Consider the following 17,946-nt stretch of genomic DNA (forward strand, 5'->3'; position numbering starts at 1 on the left):
GGGCTGAGATCATTGAGTAAGGGGTGCTGTGCTCAAGGGCCGGGCCCTGGCAGCCTTGATGCCTCACTGAGTCTTGCTCTTTCGAGGTTCCAGTATCTGCCTTACCTTCCCAGAGGAGGGTGAGGTGGATGAGGTAGCAGACCCTCTGCATGGCTCCACTCAGGGACAGCTCTGCCTCCCAGCCCGTCCTCTGCCTGGTCCCTCCTCACAGTCAACACCTTCTCTGTGACGTGTTTGTGCCTGAGGAAACCAGCCCCTGTTGGCAGCTGTTCTGTTACCCAGAGAGGTTTTGTCAATCACAGGAAGCACGCAGAGCCTGCTGACTGTTAATGAGATGACCGTGCCCTTCAAGATCAGTAACGTGGTCCAGATAAATAAGGCCAATTGAGAGGAGGTTAACACAGCTTATTTGATTGATCACAAGATTTTTGCTTCCCACCCTAGAAGTTAAGTTTGATATAGTTGCTTCATTTTCATGTTAGAGGTACATGTTGTAGGCACTGTGGTGATGTTAAGGGTTAATACCCAGAAGAATTATTGACTTTTACAGCCATAATCAAAAGAACCATCAAAAGAGGAGGTCGATAGTGTGTGCACAAGGACTGTGGGTGTTGTAATGATTGTTGTGTTTACTCCAAACTCCCTCCAGGCAAAGTTGGATAAGAGTGATTCACCCAAGTATAAAAGAGCAATCCAATGCAACACGCTCCAAATTTAATGCAGTTTCCTAATCTTTATTGAGCTCATCTACCTTCTTTTCTGTAAGTTTCTTAGGTCACTTATGTTGAATTACACAAAGTAAAGTGTTCTAAAAAACTTAGAAACCACAACTACCTCCCAGTTTATGACAGCCTAAATTTAGATGTACTTCAAAAGAGAGGCGTATTTGAATTCCTGGGACCCACACGTTTGGGTTTCAAGGCCAATAATCTATGAAATATTGAAATTAAACAGGTAAATTAATAATGGAAACTAGAAGGTGCAGCTGAAGCGGGGAAGAGGGTCACCTGGTAAGCAAAGAGGCGTTCAGTATCTGAGGATGGGTGCAGGACCTAAATTCCAAGGCTAGTGGAGCAGACACCCACCTGAGCTTTCTTGTTTTCCCCAGTGTGACTGGGACCAGACTGGCCTGAGGATTCAGATAGAAGCAAGCTCAAGTTAGCTTGACTTCATGGTAGTTGCTCTCCTTACCCTAATCATCTCATTTACCCAACTGCCTATCTCACCCACCATTTCTAGAGGACCATTAGCAAGTACTCAAGGTGGTCACTTCTCTGGTATTACAAAGTTCACTATCTGTACCTGTAGAATACAATGGTGCCTGTTCTCTATAGTTTGTTCAAAGCTGCCAAGGGCAAGTTTTCTGGGCTTACTTGATCTTTTTATATCAGGTTGCTTGCCTATTGGCACATCCTATAAATCTAGTCATTTTTACTATGCACCAGACCTTGGGGATTCACTGATGAATGACAGATATGGTCTTTTCTCTCCTGGAGTTTAGTTTTGAGCATGAGAGCCAGTCATCACTTAATGATTTGCATAATGAGTTTCTCCAGTGCTACAGAGTGACAAGTACTCTACAGAAGCAGAATTAAGATAGCACGTTCCGGGGCCAGGATCTGGTAAGGAGGTCAGGGAAGTCTCCCCTGAAGAAGTGACTTTGCAGTTGAGACTTAAAAGCTGAAGTTACCCAGGTGTGCTGGATAGTGTCTGTCCCCCCAGATCACTCTATTTCCTCCTCTAGGAGGCTGATCTCAATGGACAGCATCCACCTGGTTCCCTTGCTCTCTGGCATCCGGTTCAGTTTGGCCAATGGGAGGCACCATCAGGAGATTGGAGAGAAGGAGGAGGATGAGGTGGGGTGTTCTTACCCCAGATTCCTTCCTGCTAGGCTGTGCCTTGGCTGTGGCTGCTTTCCTCTGCCAGAGGCTGCAGGTTTTGGTAAAGACTCCTGTACTTCATGCTTCAGGCCCAGGGTGGCAGCGATCCTCCTGTTGCCAGACTCAGGGTGTTTCACCGTCTTTTTTTGGTTTCCCATAACCCAGCTGCATTAGTTTCCTATGGCTGCCTTAACAAAGTACCACAAACTGGGTGGCTTAAAACCACAGAGACTTGCTGTCTCACAGTCCTGGGGGTTAGAAGTCTGAAATCAAGGTGTCAGCAGGGCCATGCCCTCTCCGAAAACTTTAGGCAGATCCTTCCTTGCCTCTTCCTAGCGGCTGGTGGTTTGCTGGCAGTCCTTGGTGTTTTTTTTTTTTTTTTTTTTTTTTTTTTTTTTTGCGGTACGTGGGCCTCTCGCTGTTGTGGCCTCTCCCGTTGCGGAGCACAGGCTCCGGACGTGCAGGCTCAGCGGCCACGGCTCACGGGCCCAGCCGCTCCGCGGCATGTGGGATCTTCCCGGACCGGGGCACGAACCCGTGTCCCCTGCATCAGCAGGCGGACTCTCAACCACTGTGCCACCAGGGAAGCCCCCTTGGTGTTCTTTAGCTTGGGTTGCCTTTCCTGTCACATGGTGTTCTCCCAGTGTCTTTGTCTTTACACTGCTTTCTTCTTACAAAGACATCAGTCATGTTGGCTTAGGGGCCCACCCTACTCGGGTCTGACCTCATCTGAACTAATTACATCAATCTTAACTAATTACAGCAATTGCAATGATGCTATTTCCATATGAGGTCACTTTCTGAGGTACTGGGGGTTAGGACTTGAACGTATCTTTTTTTGAGGAACACAGTTCAGTCTATAATACCTGCCCACACCTTTGCAAATGTCCTTTTCATTAGATTCTTTCTGATCACCCTTTTGACAGTGCCCTCTGTCCCCCGCTGGGACTCTGCTTGATACACCAAGTATCGGGGGCATGTGTAGGGAAAGAACATTCTATATAAGAAACGAGGACGTATTAAAAAAAAGCCCCGAGGCAGGAGGAAGTGCTGTAGGCTTAAAGCTGCATTCACACCAAAAGAACAGTTAGCAGGGCTCAAATAAGCCTGTCTTCTTAGATAATTATTTTTGAATTCTCCCAAATTATTCAGGAAGTCATTCTGAAAAATTCCAAGACTGTGCTTACATTTATGACTGTGATTTGTATCTGCCACAGGTTAGATGTAATTTTAAGAGTTTTTGGCTAATGAACAAAAACAACCTTCCTCTAGGCCTGATGAGGAGAGAGTCCATATGAACAATAAATCAAAGCAGAGGTGGAAGACAGTAGTGGGGATGGAGCAGGTGATGATTTGGTTTGGTGGTAGCTGGGGCAGGTTGTGGCTAGGAGACATGCTCTACTGGTCAGGGAGGGTCGGGACCTACTGCAGAAGCTTGGCCCAGGCCTGTGGCAGGAGAAAGATGGAACTCGAACACAAGCATAGCCTATGTGGGGTGCCCAGGTGGAAGGTAGAAAAGTGTTCCTGGGCCCTGCCCTTGGACTCCCTCTTTCTTAGGCTCTGCGCACATTGTGTTCCCTGTGCTCATTCTTTCTGTGTCCAGGTCAGCAACTAGGCCACAGCTTCCCAGGTCCTGGGAGATGTCTTTCCCTTCATGTGACTTCTGGGGAGAGTTAATGTTTCTTTACAGTCTGTGAGGGATAAATGAAATTATATTTGCGAACACTTGGCTCATTGCTTGGCCATTTGTTAGTTTCCTTCTTTTTTGACATCGTTACATAAAAATCAGGACACCTGAGACTTGGACAGTTAGTAGGAGAGACAAGAGTGCTTTGGAGGGGGCTTTATCCATCCTTTTCCATAATCCCCGTCAGCCTCCCATTCTTTGACATCTTTCCCAATTTTATGTGCTATGAAAATACTGCCTCAAGGCAAGTCCCTGAGGCATCTTTCAACCAGATTGCAGCCCCTTAGCCCCTCCTTTGTAGAAATTCTGGAGTTGCCTTTGTATGCTTTACAATGTATAAGTACAGCCTCACAATTGTTGTTTGGTCTGTCTTTATCTCCTGTGTAATCCCCTCAAAGCACCCATTGAACCCATAAAGGTCCTCAAAAATGCTGACTGAAGTGAAATGATTTCTTCTGCCCAAGAAGACTTGAAAGTGAGTTGCTGTCTACAACACCCTAGGAGCGGAGGAGGACATTAAGGACCTCATTCCCAAGATCATGGCCATAGGAAGGACCCCAAGTCTTTGGGTTGTGGCTCTAAAGATAGGCCATATCATTACAGAAGCTTCTGCTCCCTTCAGCCTTACCAGACAGAACAGGGTTAAGAAAGGCACTGCTGACCTCAATACGCAAGCTGCCACGTGCACTTCTTGCTTTTCCACTAGTGTACAGTTGCTAGAGATGGCTGTGAGGCTGAGGTAGTTAATATTTCATTTTCAGAGCCAGGGTGCTGCCTGGGGAGTCCCAGGCAAATCAACATAGATTACATAGCAATGGAGGAAGATGTGTTTATTGGCCTCAATGAGAACAGAAGGAAGAATGAAAGATTTGAAGGGAGAAGGGACCTTTGCAAGCCTTCTCATCTACGTTTCAGCCTTCACTTCCCCGTGACCTCAAGCAGAGAGCTGCGTTTCCTGTTCTTCAAGTGAGTTCTTTGAACTCATATGCCATTTCTTTGAATTTGCACAGGCTGTTGAGCTCGAGCAGCTGGGTAACCCCACCTCTGCTCAGACAACCCTCAGATAGAACACCACCTACACACTGGGCTGGAAGTGGTCCTGGAACCCGGGAGTCCTTGTTTTTCACTGCCTGCTCTAGTCTCAAGGGGCAGCTGTGCTGTAGTGGAGAGACCACTGGATTTAGGCTTGGAAGATCTGGGTGTAAACCTGACACCACCACTTACTTGCAAGTCACTTAACCTCTCTAAGCCTCCGTTTTCTAGACAATAAAATGGGGATAATACTGCCTTGTGCGGTCTTAAAATAATGGATGTGGGTACACCTTGTGACTGATCTCCAGGGAGACCTGCACTTGGGGTCAGCTCACCAGTGTGGAAGGTGGGAGGAAGGGGCAGGCTTTGCTGTGACCTATGTGGACCCAGAGGAGTTGCACCGTGGGGAGGGGAGCGAGTAGTAAGTCCCTCCTCTCTCACTGTAGTTTCAAGAATCTCCAGGGAGAATTGGCCTCTACAAGTAAAGTTGTTCTGGAGACCAGGGCCGTAGAAGTCTCCTCGTTGGTTTATAAAGTTCAGGGAGCCACCTTGGTCCCTCTGACACCCGTGTATCATGTAATTATTCATTTCCCTGTCCTTGTCATTTGGCACTGCAAAATCTTGCTTCTTCTAAAAGGAACAAACATTTCTTTTTGCTCCAACAAGACATCTGGCTTGATTCCTGAAAAACAAAATCAAGGGAAAAGGAAGAGAGAGGAGTCCTATCAGAGCATCAAGGGACGAGCTACCAGGGTGGGATTACAGAGCCACCTTCCATTTCCATCTTCCCACCATCTCCCCCAGGAGTCATTTCAACAGGGAAGTCATTTATTCATTCACCCAATTATTGGGCAAACATCCACTGGCTTCTATGGTGGACTCAGTGCCAGGCTGGGCTCCATGGGGGTGACAATGTTTTGGGCTCTCCGGGGCTCACCTGGCCCAGGAAAAAGTGCAGGGCCTGCGGTTCTGAGGCTCCAAGGCTGCTCTTACCTGTGCAGCCTAGTGGCAGGAGATGTGGTACGTGGCTTCCCCTGAAGATTGAAGGGTCTGCTTCTGGGACTGTCTCCTGGCCCTTTCTTCCTCGTCTCAGCCCTTAGTGTCTCAGCGACTCACCTGTGTGCTCTTGGGCTTGCCTGCAGACAGCGAGGAAATGAGCCTGAATCAGCAGATGTTCTGCCCCCAGAGAACAGCCTCACCGGTAGTACAAACAATCTAGGGACTTTTTCTTTCTGCTGCAAATGGCAGCATCTCCCTCGTAGAGTGACACCAAGATTTTGGCAGGGCAGATGTTGCTATTTAGATTCAGACAACTTTTAATCTTCTTTCCCCCCTAGTTGTGGATGTTCCTTTTATTTTTTGTTGCAATATATTTATTTTGGATCTTTTATTTATATACCAAGGGAGCTGCTTCCTAGGAAGGGAGCTAGACTTTGCCAAAATGCCCATCTTCCACAGGTCCTGAGCCCATAACATTTGCACAGAATTTAACAGAAAATATGATAGCACTGGATATAATTTTTAGTAACAATTAAGTGCCTCCTGTTGTACTCTGCCCATATCAAGAGCTCTGTAAGTGTTGATGCTGTACTAGAGAAACACAGCACAAAATAAGCATAATAGGGGGATAGAGTAAGTGGAGCAGGCAATGAAAATTAAATGAGAAAAAGCAAAGTTAAAGCATGAAAGAAGGTTTAGTGGGGTATTGTAGAATTATCTACTGAAAGGACAAAGTAGAACTAACTAAAAATAAAAAGGAGATATAACAGCTTAGATAAGAGGACTGTGGAAGCAGAGAAAAGCTGGAAGGTAATTAGGACAATAACCTCAATGCAGTGGTTCTCAGTCTTGGCCTCACACTGGGATCCCCTGGAGAGTTTTAAAAAATACTGAAGCCTGGGTGCTACCCACAGAGAATCTGACTTAATTAGTCTGGGGTGGGGTCCAGGCATCTGGATTTAAAAAACTCCCTAGGTAATTCTGATGTGCAGCTAGGATTGAAAACCACTGTGTAAGAGCATCATTTAGTAAAACAAAGAATACACCTTATATTGCAGTAAAGTCTTATTATAGCGTTGTCCTCTGGGGACAAGGCAAAACCTGTGGCCAGGTGTCACCTGTGACTGGGATGATCTGCCATCTTATCCTTTTCTCCAGGTCCAGCGTGGACCCTCAATAGCTCTCCTCCCTGGTGATGTTTCACTGCCTGTGTCTTATGAATCAGAGGGCATGAGGACCTGCTGAGGTCAGCTTCAGCCATCTCCCTGTTGCCCTGAGCTCCTACAGCAGTGTGGGGCACTTAGTGGGTGCTTAGTAAATAGTTGCTAAGTGCTATGGTCCTTGTCGTTCTGGGTCCTTCTCTCCCAATTAAAATAGGCTAAGTCTATGGGTCTTGGTTCCTCCTCTTAATCCTTCCCTGACCTTCAAGATCTAAATTATACCTTACTCAGCTCCCTCTTGAGAGAGCAAATTCAGCCAAGAGAGTCTTCTTGCTGTGATTCTTCAGGTTGGACAACATGTCGCTGTGTGTGTGTGAAGTGGAATGAAGCCTGCAGCACACCAGATCCACAGGATAAGGGGTCCTTGCTGTGTTCCAACTTGTGTTCTCTTTTTCTTCCTTCCCTCCCTCCTCCCTCTCTCCCTTCCTTCCTTCTTGTTGTCCTGTAATTCCCAGGCTCACAGCAGAGCACAGTCATCCAAGGAGACCTGCCAGAAAGAGTGAAAATGTGTGCAGTGCCCTGAAGTGGCCATGTGTTTTTGGAGGAGGTGAATTACCTTCTGTTCTCCTGGAATTATTGATTTCACAGTGAAGATTTGCTGCCACAGAGCTGTGGGTAGAATGTAAAGTTATTGCCATCTCTGGAACTCCTCTTTGATTTCCCCTGCTTGTTGGAATAACCGTGGGGTTCTGGCAGTCCTCAGGTAGAACATGGAGAGGCCAGAACAGAGCTGTTCATGCTGATAAGAGACTAATCTTATGCCTTTGCTGATAGTAGTCTATTTATAAAAAAACAAACCCAAAATAACGGTAATTTTGTACTTCCATCCAACAATATCCAATAGAGAGGAAAAAGCTGGGAAAACTTGGATGGGGCCCAGAGGTTATTAGTTTTAAAGGACCGGAATAGAAGCCCCTCCCGCTTTGTAATATTTCTCTGCACATAAGAAAAAGCACTCCCTACTCTCCTCCTCTGAAAGGGAGAAAAATATTTTGTTCAAGGTTCTTGGTTGGCAGTAGGGTTGGGGGACAGGCAAGAGAGACGGAGAAGATAAATGCTTTTCTTTTTTCTCCTTTGATGATGGGAGCTTATGAAAAAGTAGAATGTCCATGCTTCCATGCTTTTAGGGAGCTCAAATTCTGTAGCTCTGGCATCATATAGCCGTGGAATTAAGATCTTACCTTATACATCTTACACCCTCTAACCTGCCAGGTGTTTCTCAGGGTAGAATGTGGCGACAGAACTGGGCTCTCCCAGAACTGCAGGGAAATTTCACAGCCACCAACAAAAACTTGTGTCATCCTTGCTTTTTCTGGTTGGCCTTCCAGCCCAGACACAGTTCCAGAGGTATCTCCTATGTCTTGGGCTCTGAACTAACATACCTACTACTTCTGCTTTGTTTTATCACAGGTTGAGGGGGAAAAAGGAGTGATGCTGAAAAAATGCTAAAACATGAGGTCAGCTCTAAAGATATAGAGCTTAAGAAACAATGGAAGAGAAACAAGGAAGCACTCTAGGGTGCTTTGGGGAAGGCAGCTGTGTAGATTTTTAAAAAGTGGCCATGAGGTAGCTTTGGGGGCTGGAAAAAGAGACTTCCGAAACAAATGAAGTGAGAAAGTTAGTATCTGAGTGGATGTTGGTCCTGCAGCATCCTGGGCCACTATAACCCAGTGCCCTTGTCATGTCCCAGGAACGTCACTCACCCTGGATCTGCTGCTGCCCCGTTGCCATACTCTGTGTATCTCTGACATTCAAATTGGTTATGCGGGGTTTGTGGCGCGTCTTTGGTGGAAAGGGCCAACGACTGGGGTACATAAAATATTATCCATCATATTCACCATGGCTTGAGACCGTATAGTTAGGAGTGGTTGTTTTATGGTCACCATGGTGCTGCTGTTTTTTGGTTTTTGTGGGGTTTTTTTGGCAGCAGGAGTAGGTAAGTGTATTTATTTATTTATAACGTTTTTTGAAATACCTTTTTTTTTTTACATCTTTATTGGAGTATAATTGCTTTACAATGGTGTGTTAGTTTCTGCTTTATAACAAAGTGAATCAGTTATACATATACATATGTTCCCATATCTCTTCCCTCTTGTGTCTCCCTCCCTCCCACTCTCCCTATCCCACCCCTCCAGGTGGTCACAAAGCACCGAACTGATCTCCCTGTGCTATGCGGCTGCTTCCCACTAGCTATCTATTTTACATTTGGTAGTGTATATATGTCCATGCCTCTCTCTCTTTGTCACAGCTTAAGCCTAGTTTAGAATGCAGGTGCTGTTCTATTCATCAGGGGTGTGACAAGTTAAACGGCCGTTAACACTGAGCTGCATAATGAACACTTAGTATGAGTGAATGAAAAGATTACTGAATAGAAATACAAGCTATCCAGATGGCAGGGCTTCAATTGCCAAGTAGTCTGAGAGTTTGTACACATGCATGACTGATTAGTGACTGTGAACGGGGAAGTTACCAAAGGAGCGTGAAGGAAGTACCATGGGCGGCAAGGTAGCCCCGCGTGATGAAGAACCTCAGCGTCGATCAACTGGAAGTAACATCCTGAGTGAAACTGAGGTCCATGACAGCACACACAGTATCAATCTAAACTGACGTCAGTGTCCAGTCTGCAGCGAGAAATCAGGGATGCAGGACAACAAAAGATGCAGAAGGAAGGGCACATGCCAAGAAGATGGGCTGGAAGAGCACAGGGAAAGGGGATTTTTGCAAGACTCAGCTGACAATCATCTGTCTCTGTCAGAAAACCTTATTTTTAAGCATGCCAGCTCAAGTCCCAATTGGTGACCCAGAGGCTGCAGCGTGCTGAGAGGAGAACTGTCGCCTCTACTCACGATCTGCTGCGTTTGCGTTGACTCACAACACTCAGCTAGACAGCACACTAAATACCCAGCAGAATTCCTAAAACCACCATTGGCCCAGAGAACCCTTTGTTAATAAATATTATAGCACAATCTGTGTTTATCCAGGGAAGTGTGATAGGGAAGGGAAACTAGAAGGAAAAGAAAATAGAGTTTAAATGCCACGGCAGTTGAAAATGTTTATTTTTACGGAAGAGATATAATCCAGACAATTTTCTTCTTGTTTTGAATGACTAAACCCTAAACTTCAAGCACGTGAATTTGCCTAATTTTTTTAGGGCAACCAAGATGAGGAAAAGCAACCTCTGTGTACACACACCAAAGGACCATGGGGCCCGCGTCCACATTACAATCAGGGCTTCCCTGTGTGGTCACTGCGGCCCCCGACCCACTTAAGCAGATCATCAAGTACAAAAAAGCTTGTAGCTTTTCTCTAGACAGTCTTTAGTTTCCAAGAGGCCTTGGAAGAAGCTTGGAAAGGAACAGGATCAAAATTCAGATGAAGGAACAGAGGTGCAGTTACCACAAGCTATTATTAGAGCAGCTGGCGAAACATCTCTCTGTAATCCAGGGAGTCTTCCTCTTATGCCCTCCTCTTTGGCCCTGAATCTAAATCGAGGAACCAGCATTATGTGGTTGAATCCCTGCTCTGGTTGGGTGGGAGGGTTTTAGGCAAACCCTTGTCCTTTTCTTTTATCTTTTTATTTTAAAGTAGGGAATAGATACAAGTGGGCACTATTGTGAAGAGTAGGTGGTCCATGGCTCTGACATAACAGCCTTGCCAGCTGTGGTGTGGGAATGTAGGCAATTAATAAAACCTTTGCAGCAGCTCCTGTGACACAAGGGATGATATTGGCTCCATTTAGCATTTTTAAATTTAAGTATTCACCTCGTGTCAAAGTATGTAGCTGTGTTCTCTCATCTGAGGTTGTTCATTTGGAAATACAGAAGGATGAGGCATTATTTCTTTAAATAAAATATTCATTACCATCTGTGTCTCAGTGATTCCTAAAGCAGAAATTCAGTTCACACATTAAATTCAATAATCATATATTAAACACTATGCAACACCCTGTGGCAACTGAAGGTGAAACAGACTAAGGGTTCCTGCCCACAAGGGGTTTATAAATTAGGAGGAGCATAAAAGAGGTATCCAAACAATCATGGGAAAAGAGAGAAAACATGAAATGACTCAAGAGAGGTAAGTGCAGAGAAAAAATAAATTAAAAAAAAAAAAAGAGAGAGAGAGGTAAGTGCTAACGTGGTTCACTTGGGGAGAGATCATATCCTCAGAGGCAAGTTTTGCACTGGAGATATAAATTTGGGAGTCCTGAGCACATATGTGGAATTCAACTCTGTGAGCATGAATGAGATCGCCTAGGAGAAGATACAGAAGGGAAAAGGGACCTAGGCAAGGGCCCTGGGTGCTCTATATTTAGAAGAAGAGCCAGCAAGGGGACTGAGAAGGAGAGGCCAGTGATGTACAGGAAAATTAGTAAAGTATAGCATCTCAGAAGCTAAGCATGGAAAAGCATTTCAAGAAGGAATGGGTGGCCAGTGGTGCAGTACACTGCTGAGAGGTCGTAGAATCGTCGGCTATTTATTCCTGTGTTTGTTTTATGTCTGTCTCCTCTTATCTTAAGGAGGGCAGGCCCCCTGTTTATCTTGCTCACACATGTACTCAGTGTCTGGTGTGGGACTTGGCACAGAGTAGGACTCAAGATATATTTGTTTCATTAAGGAAGGAAGAATTAAAGCCAGTCTGAGGTGTTTGCATTTAATTAAGTAGGCAAAAAATAGTGTCTGAATAGCATCTTCAGATTCCTAACGTGGAGTGTGATCTTAGCAAAAATGCAAGCCTCCTTTTGAAGGCCTGTACAGACCCTCTGGCCTCATGCATACCTCCTCCCATCATCATTAGGTGTCTTCCAATCTGGATGCACAAGAACAAGAAAACAGCAAGAATCCATTGCGTGATTCATATACTAAACACGCAACACCCTGTGGAAACTGAAGATGAAACAGACTAAGAATTCCTGCCCACAAGGGGTTTATAAATTAGGAGGAGCCTAAAGGAAGTATCCCAGCAACCATGGAAAAAGAATCATAATCCTTGAGAGCAGTGTTAGCCACTAGAATCTCATGAGATATTAATGGTTGTGCCATTATAGAAACAATTCTCTGAACCCAATTCTGGGCTAAGTAGGTATATTTACAGCAGGAGTTCTCAGAGCACGTAATATGTTAATAAAGAATTGTGAATATTAAGAGATATCTATTAAGGTAGAGCATTTGCCAAACTTATTTGACCATGGAATCCTTTTTAATTGCTTAATAACTGTTAACTTCTTAAGAGACAGTGACATTATGAAGAACAATTTGGCAAGTGTCACCTCTGAGTTTTTCTAAGAGGAAAAAAATGATATCAAATTCCTTTTTAGTTGACACGGGGAGAAACTCTCCATGTTGGATACAAATTACATGGGTGGAGTCAAAGAGTATGATAGGTTGTATCATTATTATTCTCAAGTATTTGATCCTCCCTTTTATATGAGAGGATTATCAATCCCTGCCACTGCTTCATGTCCTACCGGTGTCTTCTGTGGGAGGGGCATGAGTCCCTGCCCAGCTGATTTTGAGCGTGGTCATGGAAAGGCTTTGGTCAGTGAACGTGGGTGGACATGATGTATGCCATGTCTGAGCAGATGCTCTAAGGAGCACTCTGAGTTTCTATCAGCAGCTCTCTTGTTCTTCTTCCTCTGTCATGAGAACAGTGTGTCCCAAGTAATGAGTTATCTTTCAGTCTGGTTTCTGGAATGGGAAGACGCAGAGAGCAGAACTTAGCAGACACCTTGTAGCCATCGACTTGTAGTAAAAGCAGGAGCAAAAAGTAAATGTTCATTGTTTAAGCTATTGAGATATTGGTGCTGTTTGTTACTGCAGCAGAGTTGACTAATACAAAGAGGGAAATATGGAAGGCTGCTATAAACATGACAGTTTCTTTCCAGAGCTCCCAGAAGAGACACAACCCTGGAGGAGAAGCAGAAAACAGAATGGCTTAGTTTGTAGCTGAATTTTTTACACTTCACAGGAGAAAAGTTGTACTTTTGTTCTGATGAAAAACAACTTCATGAAATAAGAAAACTACATCAGCTTAGATAAAGATTTGTAGACTTAGTGAAGACTGTAGATGCTGGCATATCTGAGAAGAAATCTCAGTATTTCAAGCTGAATGAAATCAAAGGACACACAGAAGTGGAAGTTGATAACCAGTCCCACTGGCACTACTTGCCTCCCTGTAGAGCACATTACTTTCTTAATTGTCTCTTCAGATTTCCTCACAGTTCCCATTAACGGGATGGGAAGAGGTCAGTGCCCCACAACACCAAATTCTGGAAAGTCCCAGAGGTTTGGGAGGGCTCTTTTCTTTTCTTTCTTTTTTTTTTTTTTTTTGCGGTACGCGGGCCTCTCACTGTTGTGGCTTCTCCTGTTGCGGAGCACAGGCTCCGGACGTGCAGGCTCAGCGGCCATGGCTCACGGGCCCAGCCGCTCCGCGGCATGTGGGATCTTCCCAGACCGGGGCACGAACCCATGTCCCCTGCATCGACAGGCGGACTCTCAACCACTGCACCACCAGGGAAGCCCGGGAGGGCTCTTTAATAAGAACAAAAAGTTAAAGGGAGTGACCATTATCCTAGGAAATAATGTTCTTTTTTCCCTCTCCCCTTCCTCTTTGCTCTTCTTAATTCTTTATCTCCTAAACCCATACCACTCCCATTTAGCTGGTCTATTTTGTGGTGTGCACAATAGTGGCACTTTGGAAATCTCTAAGCTGTGTTAGGCAGGGAATTTGCTACATCTGTGGTTAAAGAGCCCCAATGAAATCTCTGATAGGCATTAGTTTCCCCACAAAAAGACTGATTTGTTTAGTCTAGGTTCAGTATTTTTCTGTTTTCAGTATGTTTGTTTGTTTAAATTGAAGACATCATATAGCCAAATGTGTGTGTGTGTACGTGTGTGCGTGTGCATGTGTGTATTTAACTATCAAGGATTCTCATCTTCTTTCCTGGGTCATCTTCAGGAGCCTCCAAGCATATATTACCCCAGGGAAGCAAGTGTTTTCTCTGTTAGGAGCTCACATCACTTCCTATGTGAAGCCATTCCCAGCTCTAGGCCATCACTTCCGTCTCTATGTTCTCACAGCTGTGCACTCTTTCGTCTGTTAATGTCTCTATTTCCTTGTCTGTTTCTATCACTAGAAAGAGCACCTTGAGGACAGGAATTGAGCCTTGGTGGTTTCTATAGCTCAGCATGTGGCACAACACCAGGAATATTGTACGTGTTCAGTACATATTTGAGGGATGAGGGTATCTATCCCCATAATTATAAACTTGTGTATTTTAATAATATAGCTACTGAAAATACCCACCGAAAATTCAAAACACCAAAAGGGCTCATCATAAGCCCAGCCAGGAGTCACTGAGAAAATAATCATCATATTGACCCCTCTGATTTCCTCATAGCTGGCCAGTTTCTCTGGGCAGGTTTTGCTTACCTGTGCCAGATCCCTATGTGGGAACTGGCTCAAATCTACAGAGGATCCTTTGACCCTCTCAGTTGTCCTGTGTGCTCCCAAATGGGCTCTTGAGTATGTCAGACAGCTAGAGAATGGGTGGAAATCACTGGTCTCTGAGAACATTTGATCTCCAGCTCAGAGTGACTCTGGAGTCTTCAAGACCACTTAAAACTTGGGACCCAGCTGCAGCCCAGAGTCAGGGATGATCACCAGATTCTGGAAAATTCTGGAATCTAGGAGAGTCATTCAATCATTCAGAGAAATATATTTATGCAATTTGTCAGGTTTAAGATAAGTAAAAGCAGATAGAGTCTTTGGTCTCTCAGAGCTTACAAACTAATGAGAAACTAGATATTAATCAAATTAATGAAATATATTACAAACTGAAATATGAATGCATACTTAAGCCCCCAAATCTGAACTTGCTGGGACATCTCAAGACATGTATGAAGAATTGATGTGTAAACTTTGATCCAAAAGATGAGTAGGAATTAAATAAATGACGAGGAAACAGAAGAAGTATTCCATAGGGAGGGAACAATATGTGCAAAGGCCCTGAGGTGGGAGGGTACCTGGTGCATTTAAGCAACTGGAAGAAGGCCTGTTTGACAGGAACTTGGGAAATGAGGGAGAGAGGGGTAAGAGGTATTGGCAGTGGAGGTGAGAAGAGGTCAGACTGTGCAGGGTCTTAGAGGCCACTTTAAGGATTTGTCTTTTGCTTATAAGCAATGGGAAGTCACTTAAGAATTTTTAATCACGGGTATGACATGATCATAATTGTATTTTGAAGATCACTTTGGCTACTGTGGGGAGGAATGTATTGGAAGGTCCTAGAGACCAGCTAGCTCATTCAAAAAGCTAATGAAATGATTCAAAGGAGAACATGGTAGTTTGGACCAAGGTGTTTAGTGGTGGAGGATGGAGAGAAGTGCATGGATTTGAGCTGATATATAAGATAGGAAACCTTGGGAAAGGATCATATTTAAAAGGAAGATTTTGACTTAAGTCTTGGAGTTGAGCTGAAGTAACTTTGAAGCATTTAAGTGGATATGGTAAACCATCAACTGGATACACAGATATTCATGTATTTGTATTCAACTCATAGTTATTAACTATCTGCTATACGCTAATCACAGTATTGACAATTGTATGGAACAGAAAAGTATATTGAACTTGGATTCTTTTCTTGAAGGAGTTCAAAATTATGAGACAGTCATGAGGCATGGTTGAGGATATTTGGTATAAAGAAATGAGGGCTTGGAGGTTGAATATGACAGCTGTCTTCAAATATTTAAAAATATAAGGGTAGAACTTAGTCTGTGTTGCTCCAGAATGCATAACAAACACCAACAGGTGAAGTTACAGGGAAACAGTCTTCGATCTGGTATAAAAAGTGATTTTTTAATATCAGAACTATCATTGAAAATACTTGAGACTGAATGATTGTTTATTCAATCAATATTTAATGAACACGTAAATTGAATGGAGGGATTCCTGCTTGACCTTTAAGATCCCTTCTGGTTTCAAATTCAATGATTCTAATTTTCTTAAACAATCTTTTCTCAGGAGTCTGTCAGAGATAGGAGCGGAGTCCCCTTGGTCTCCCTGCACAAACCCTAACAGACTTTTCTGCCCACCTTGGCTGATAAAGAAAGCCCCTCTCCACCAACTACAAAGATAAGGCCCTTGCCCCAACTCAGCTCCTGACTCTCTTATCAGATGTTACTGTTGAGGTTATCAAGAGGTCTCACCTCAGGGGTGGTGCTCATTTTAGCCAAAGGTGGTCTCTAACTGGATCTGCCACCTTGGTTTGACTTGGGGATTTGAGGTGATCAGAATCAGAACTGCAGTACTGTGAATGTCGGACCCACAGTAGTAAGTTCCAACGTCTTTTACTGTTGTTTTTTGAATGTCGAGTATGTATTGACTTTTTAAAGCATCAATTTTCCCTTTGAAATTACTCCTTTCATTTTCATTAGAATTACTGCTTAATCTGTATACTAAAGTCAGGGTGTTATTTTCATTCTTCTTATACCAGCTCATCTGATAGTTCTTCAAGTCCCCTCCAGTTATGCTGCAACGGAAGATGGCAGGCTCCCCAAGGAGAACAGTCAGAGTTTTGGTCTCTGGTTCCAAAATTACATCCAAATAGACCCCTGAAAGGGAAAGCCCAAAGTTAGAGAGGCCTCAGAGAACTCCCTCCACTCCACGGGTGGGGGGGGGGCTGTCAGAGCCATGCTCAGCAATGTTCCCCCTTCGCCCCCAACAAATTGTTCCTGCTACACATTTCCCTAAGAGTAAAAGGCCCATCGGCTTGTCCTTACCTGCCCAGCAGAGGGCCAGGTGGAAGAGGGCACAGGACCACACCATGGCTTCACAGGGATGACTCTGTGGTGTGATGGTCCCTTGGCTGCCTCTGCCCAGATCAGCTGCTGTCTGCCCATGGGAAGTTTTGTCCGTTATAAGGGTGGCTGGGTATTAGTCACTTCCTCAAAGTGAGAGTGACAGGCCTGCAAGGCCACAGCTTAGGCTGTTTATTTAACAAACATGGGCTAATGACCTATTGCAGGCTGGATACTATTTGGGAGACATAAAGGTGAACTTCTGACATAAAGATGTAAAGTTCTGCCTTGAGAGAGCTCAGCGTTTTGGGGAGACAGACATAGAGCAATTACAAAGGGCTGTGAAATGCTATAAAAAAAGGTAGGGGCTTCCCTGGTGGCGCAGTGGTTGAGAGTCCGCCTGCCACTGCAAGGGACACGGGTTCGTGCCCTGGTCTGGGCAGATCCCACATGCCGCGGAGCGGCTGGGCCCATGAGCCATGGCCGCTGAGCCTGCGTGTCCGGAGCCTGTGCTCCGCAGCGGGAGAGGCCACAACAGTGAAAGGCCCGTGTACCGCAAAAAAAAAAAAAAAAAAAAAAAAGGTGGATCCAGCAAGCCAGTCTGCCAGTTATGGTCATTCTGCCTCCACATGGCGCCTGTGCTGCTTCCGTCTGTCCACTCTGGCCGCTGCCATCCCTGCCTCGGGCTGAGCATTCTTTCCCGGTTGCCACCTATAGCTAAGAGGGCTTCCTGCTTCCAGACTCTCCCCCTTTTCATCCATTCTCCATGCAGGCCTCACACTAATTTTTCTTCAGACCAAAGGGGATCAGGTCACACTTCTGCTGAAACTCCTGTAGTTGCTCCCCTTGGCTTTTAGGGGAATGTGAAGATCCTATGTCATGGCCATACAATCTCTTGATCTGCTTTCCTCTCCAGCCTCACTTTTGGCTACTTCTCCACTTGCACTCAGTACTTCAGCTGCACAAAAAAACCTTGCAGGTTCAAAGATGTATTATAGTCCTTGTATGCCCAGTTTTTGCACTGGCTGCTCCTTCTTCCTGGAAAAACCACAACTTCTTTCTCCTCCCCTCTCCACCTCACCAAAGGGAGGTGTCCCCCAATGTTCCTTGAACTTGTTGGGTCATGGCACTTATCATCTCTATTATAACTATCTGATAATTTGTTCGTTTTCTGCTTTGGACTTCAAAATTCTTTAGGGCAGAGACAGTATCTTTGTATGTGCATTCTCGGTGCCCAGCACAGAGCATGTCAATATCAGGAGCTTGGCAGATACCTGCTGGTTCAAGCAGGATTTCTGTCTGGGTCCTCCTGACTCTCAAGGAGGAAGGTGGGTTGC

The 17,946-nt window shown here is 44.8% G+C and overlaps 1 protein-coding gene and 1 gene segment (V, D, J or C); both read right to left on the bottom strand.

Moving 5' to 3' along the window:
* LOC132488386 (T cell receptor alpha chain MC.7.G5-like) overlaps positions 1–151 on the bottom strand; it is a 66,849-nt gene extending 66,698 nt beyond the window's left edge. Inside the window, exon 1 of the mRNA XM_060096492.1 lies at positions 106–151. Coding sequence (XP_059952475.1) covers positions 106–151 — 46 coding nt within the window. The remainder of the gene's footprint in view (positions 1–105) is intronic.
* Positions 1–17,946, bottom strand: part of LOC132488387 (T-cell receptor alpha chain constant-like) — a 302,514-nt gene that overhangs the window by 153,953 nt on the left and 130,615 nt on the right.

This window comes from Mesoplodon densirostris, chromosome 4 (assembly GCF_025265405.1).
Source record: "Mesoplodon densirostris isolate mMesDen1 chromosome 4, mMesDen1 primary haplotype, whole genome shotgun sequence".
Taxonomy (NCBI): domain Eukaryota; kingdom Metazoa; phylum Chordata; class Mammalia; order Artiodactyla; family Ziphiidae; genus Mesoplodon; species Mesoplodon densirostris.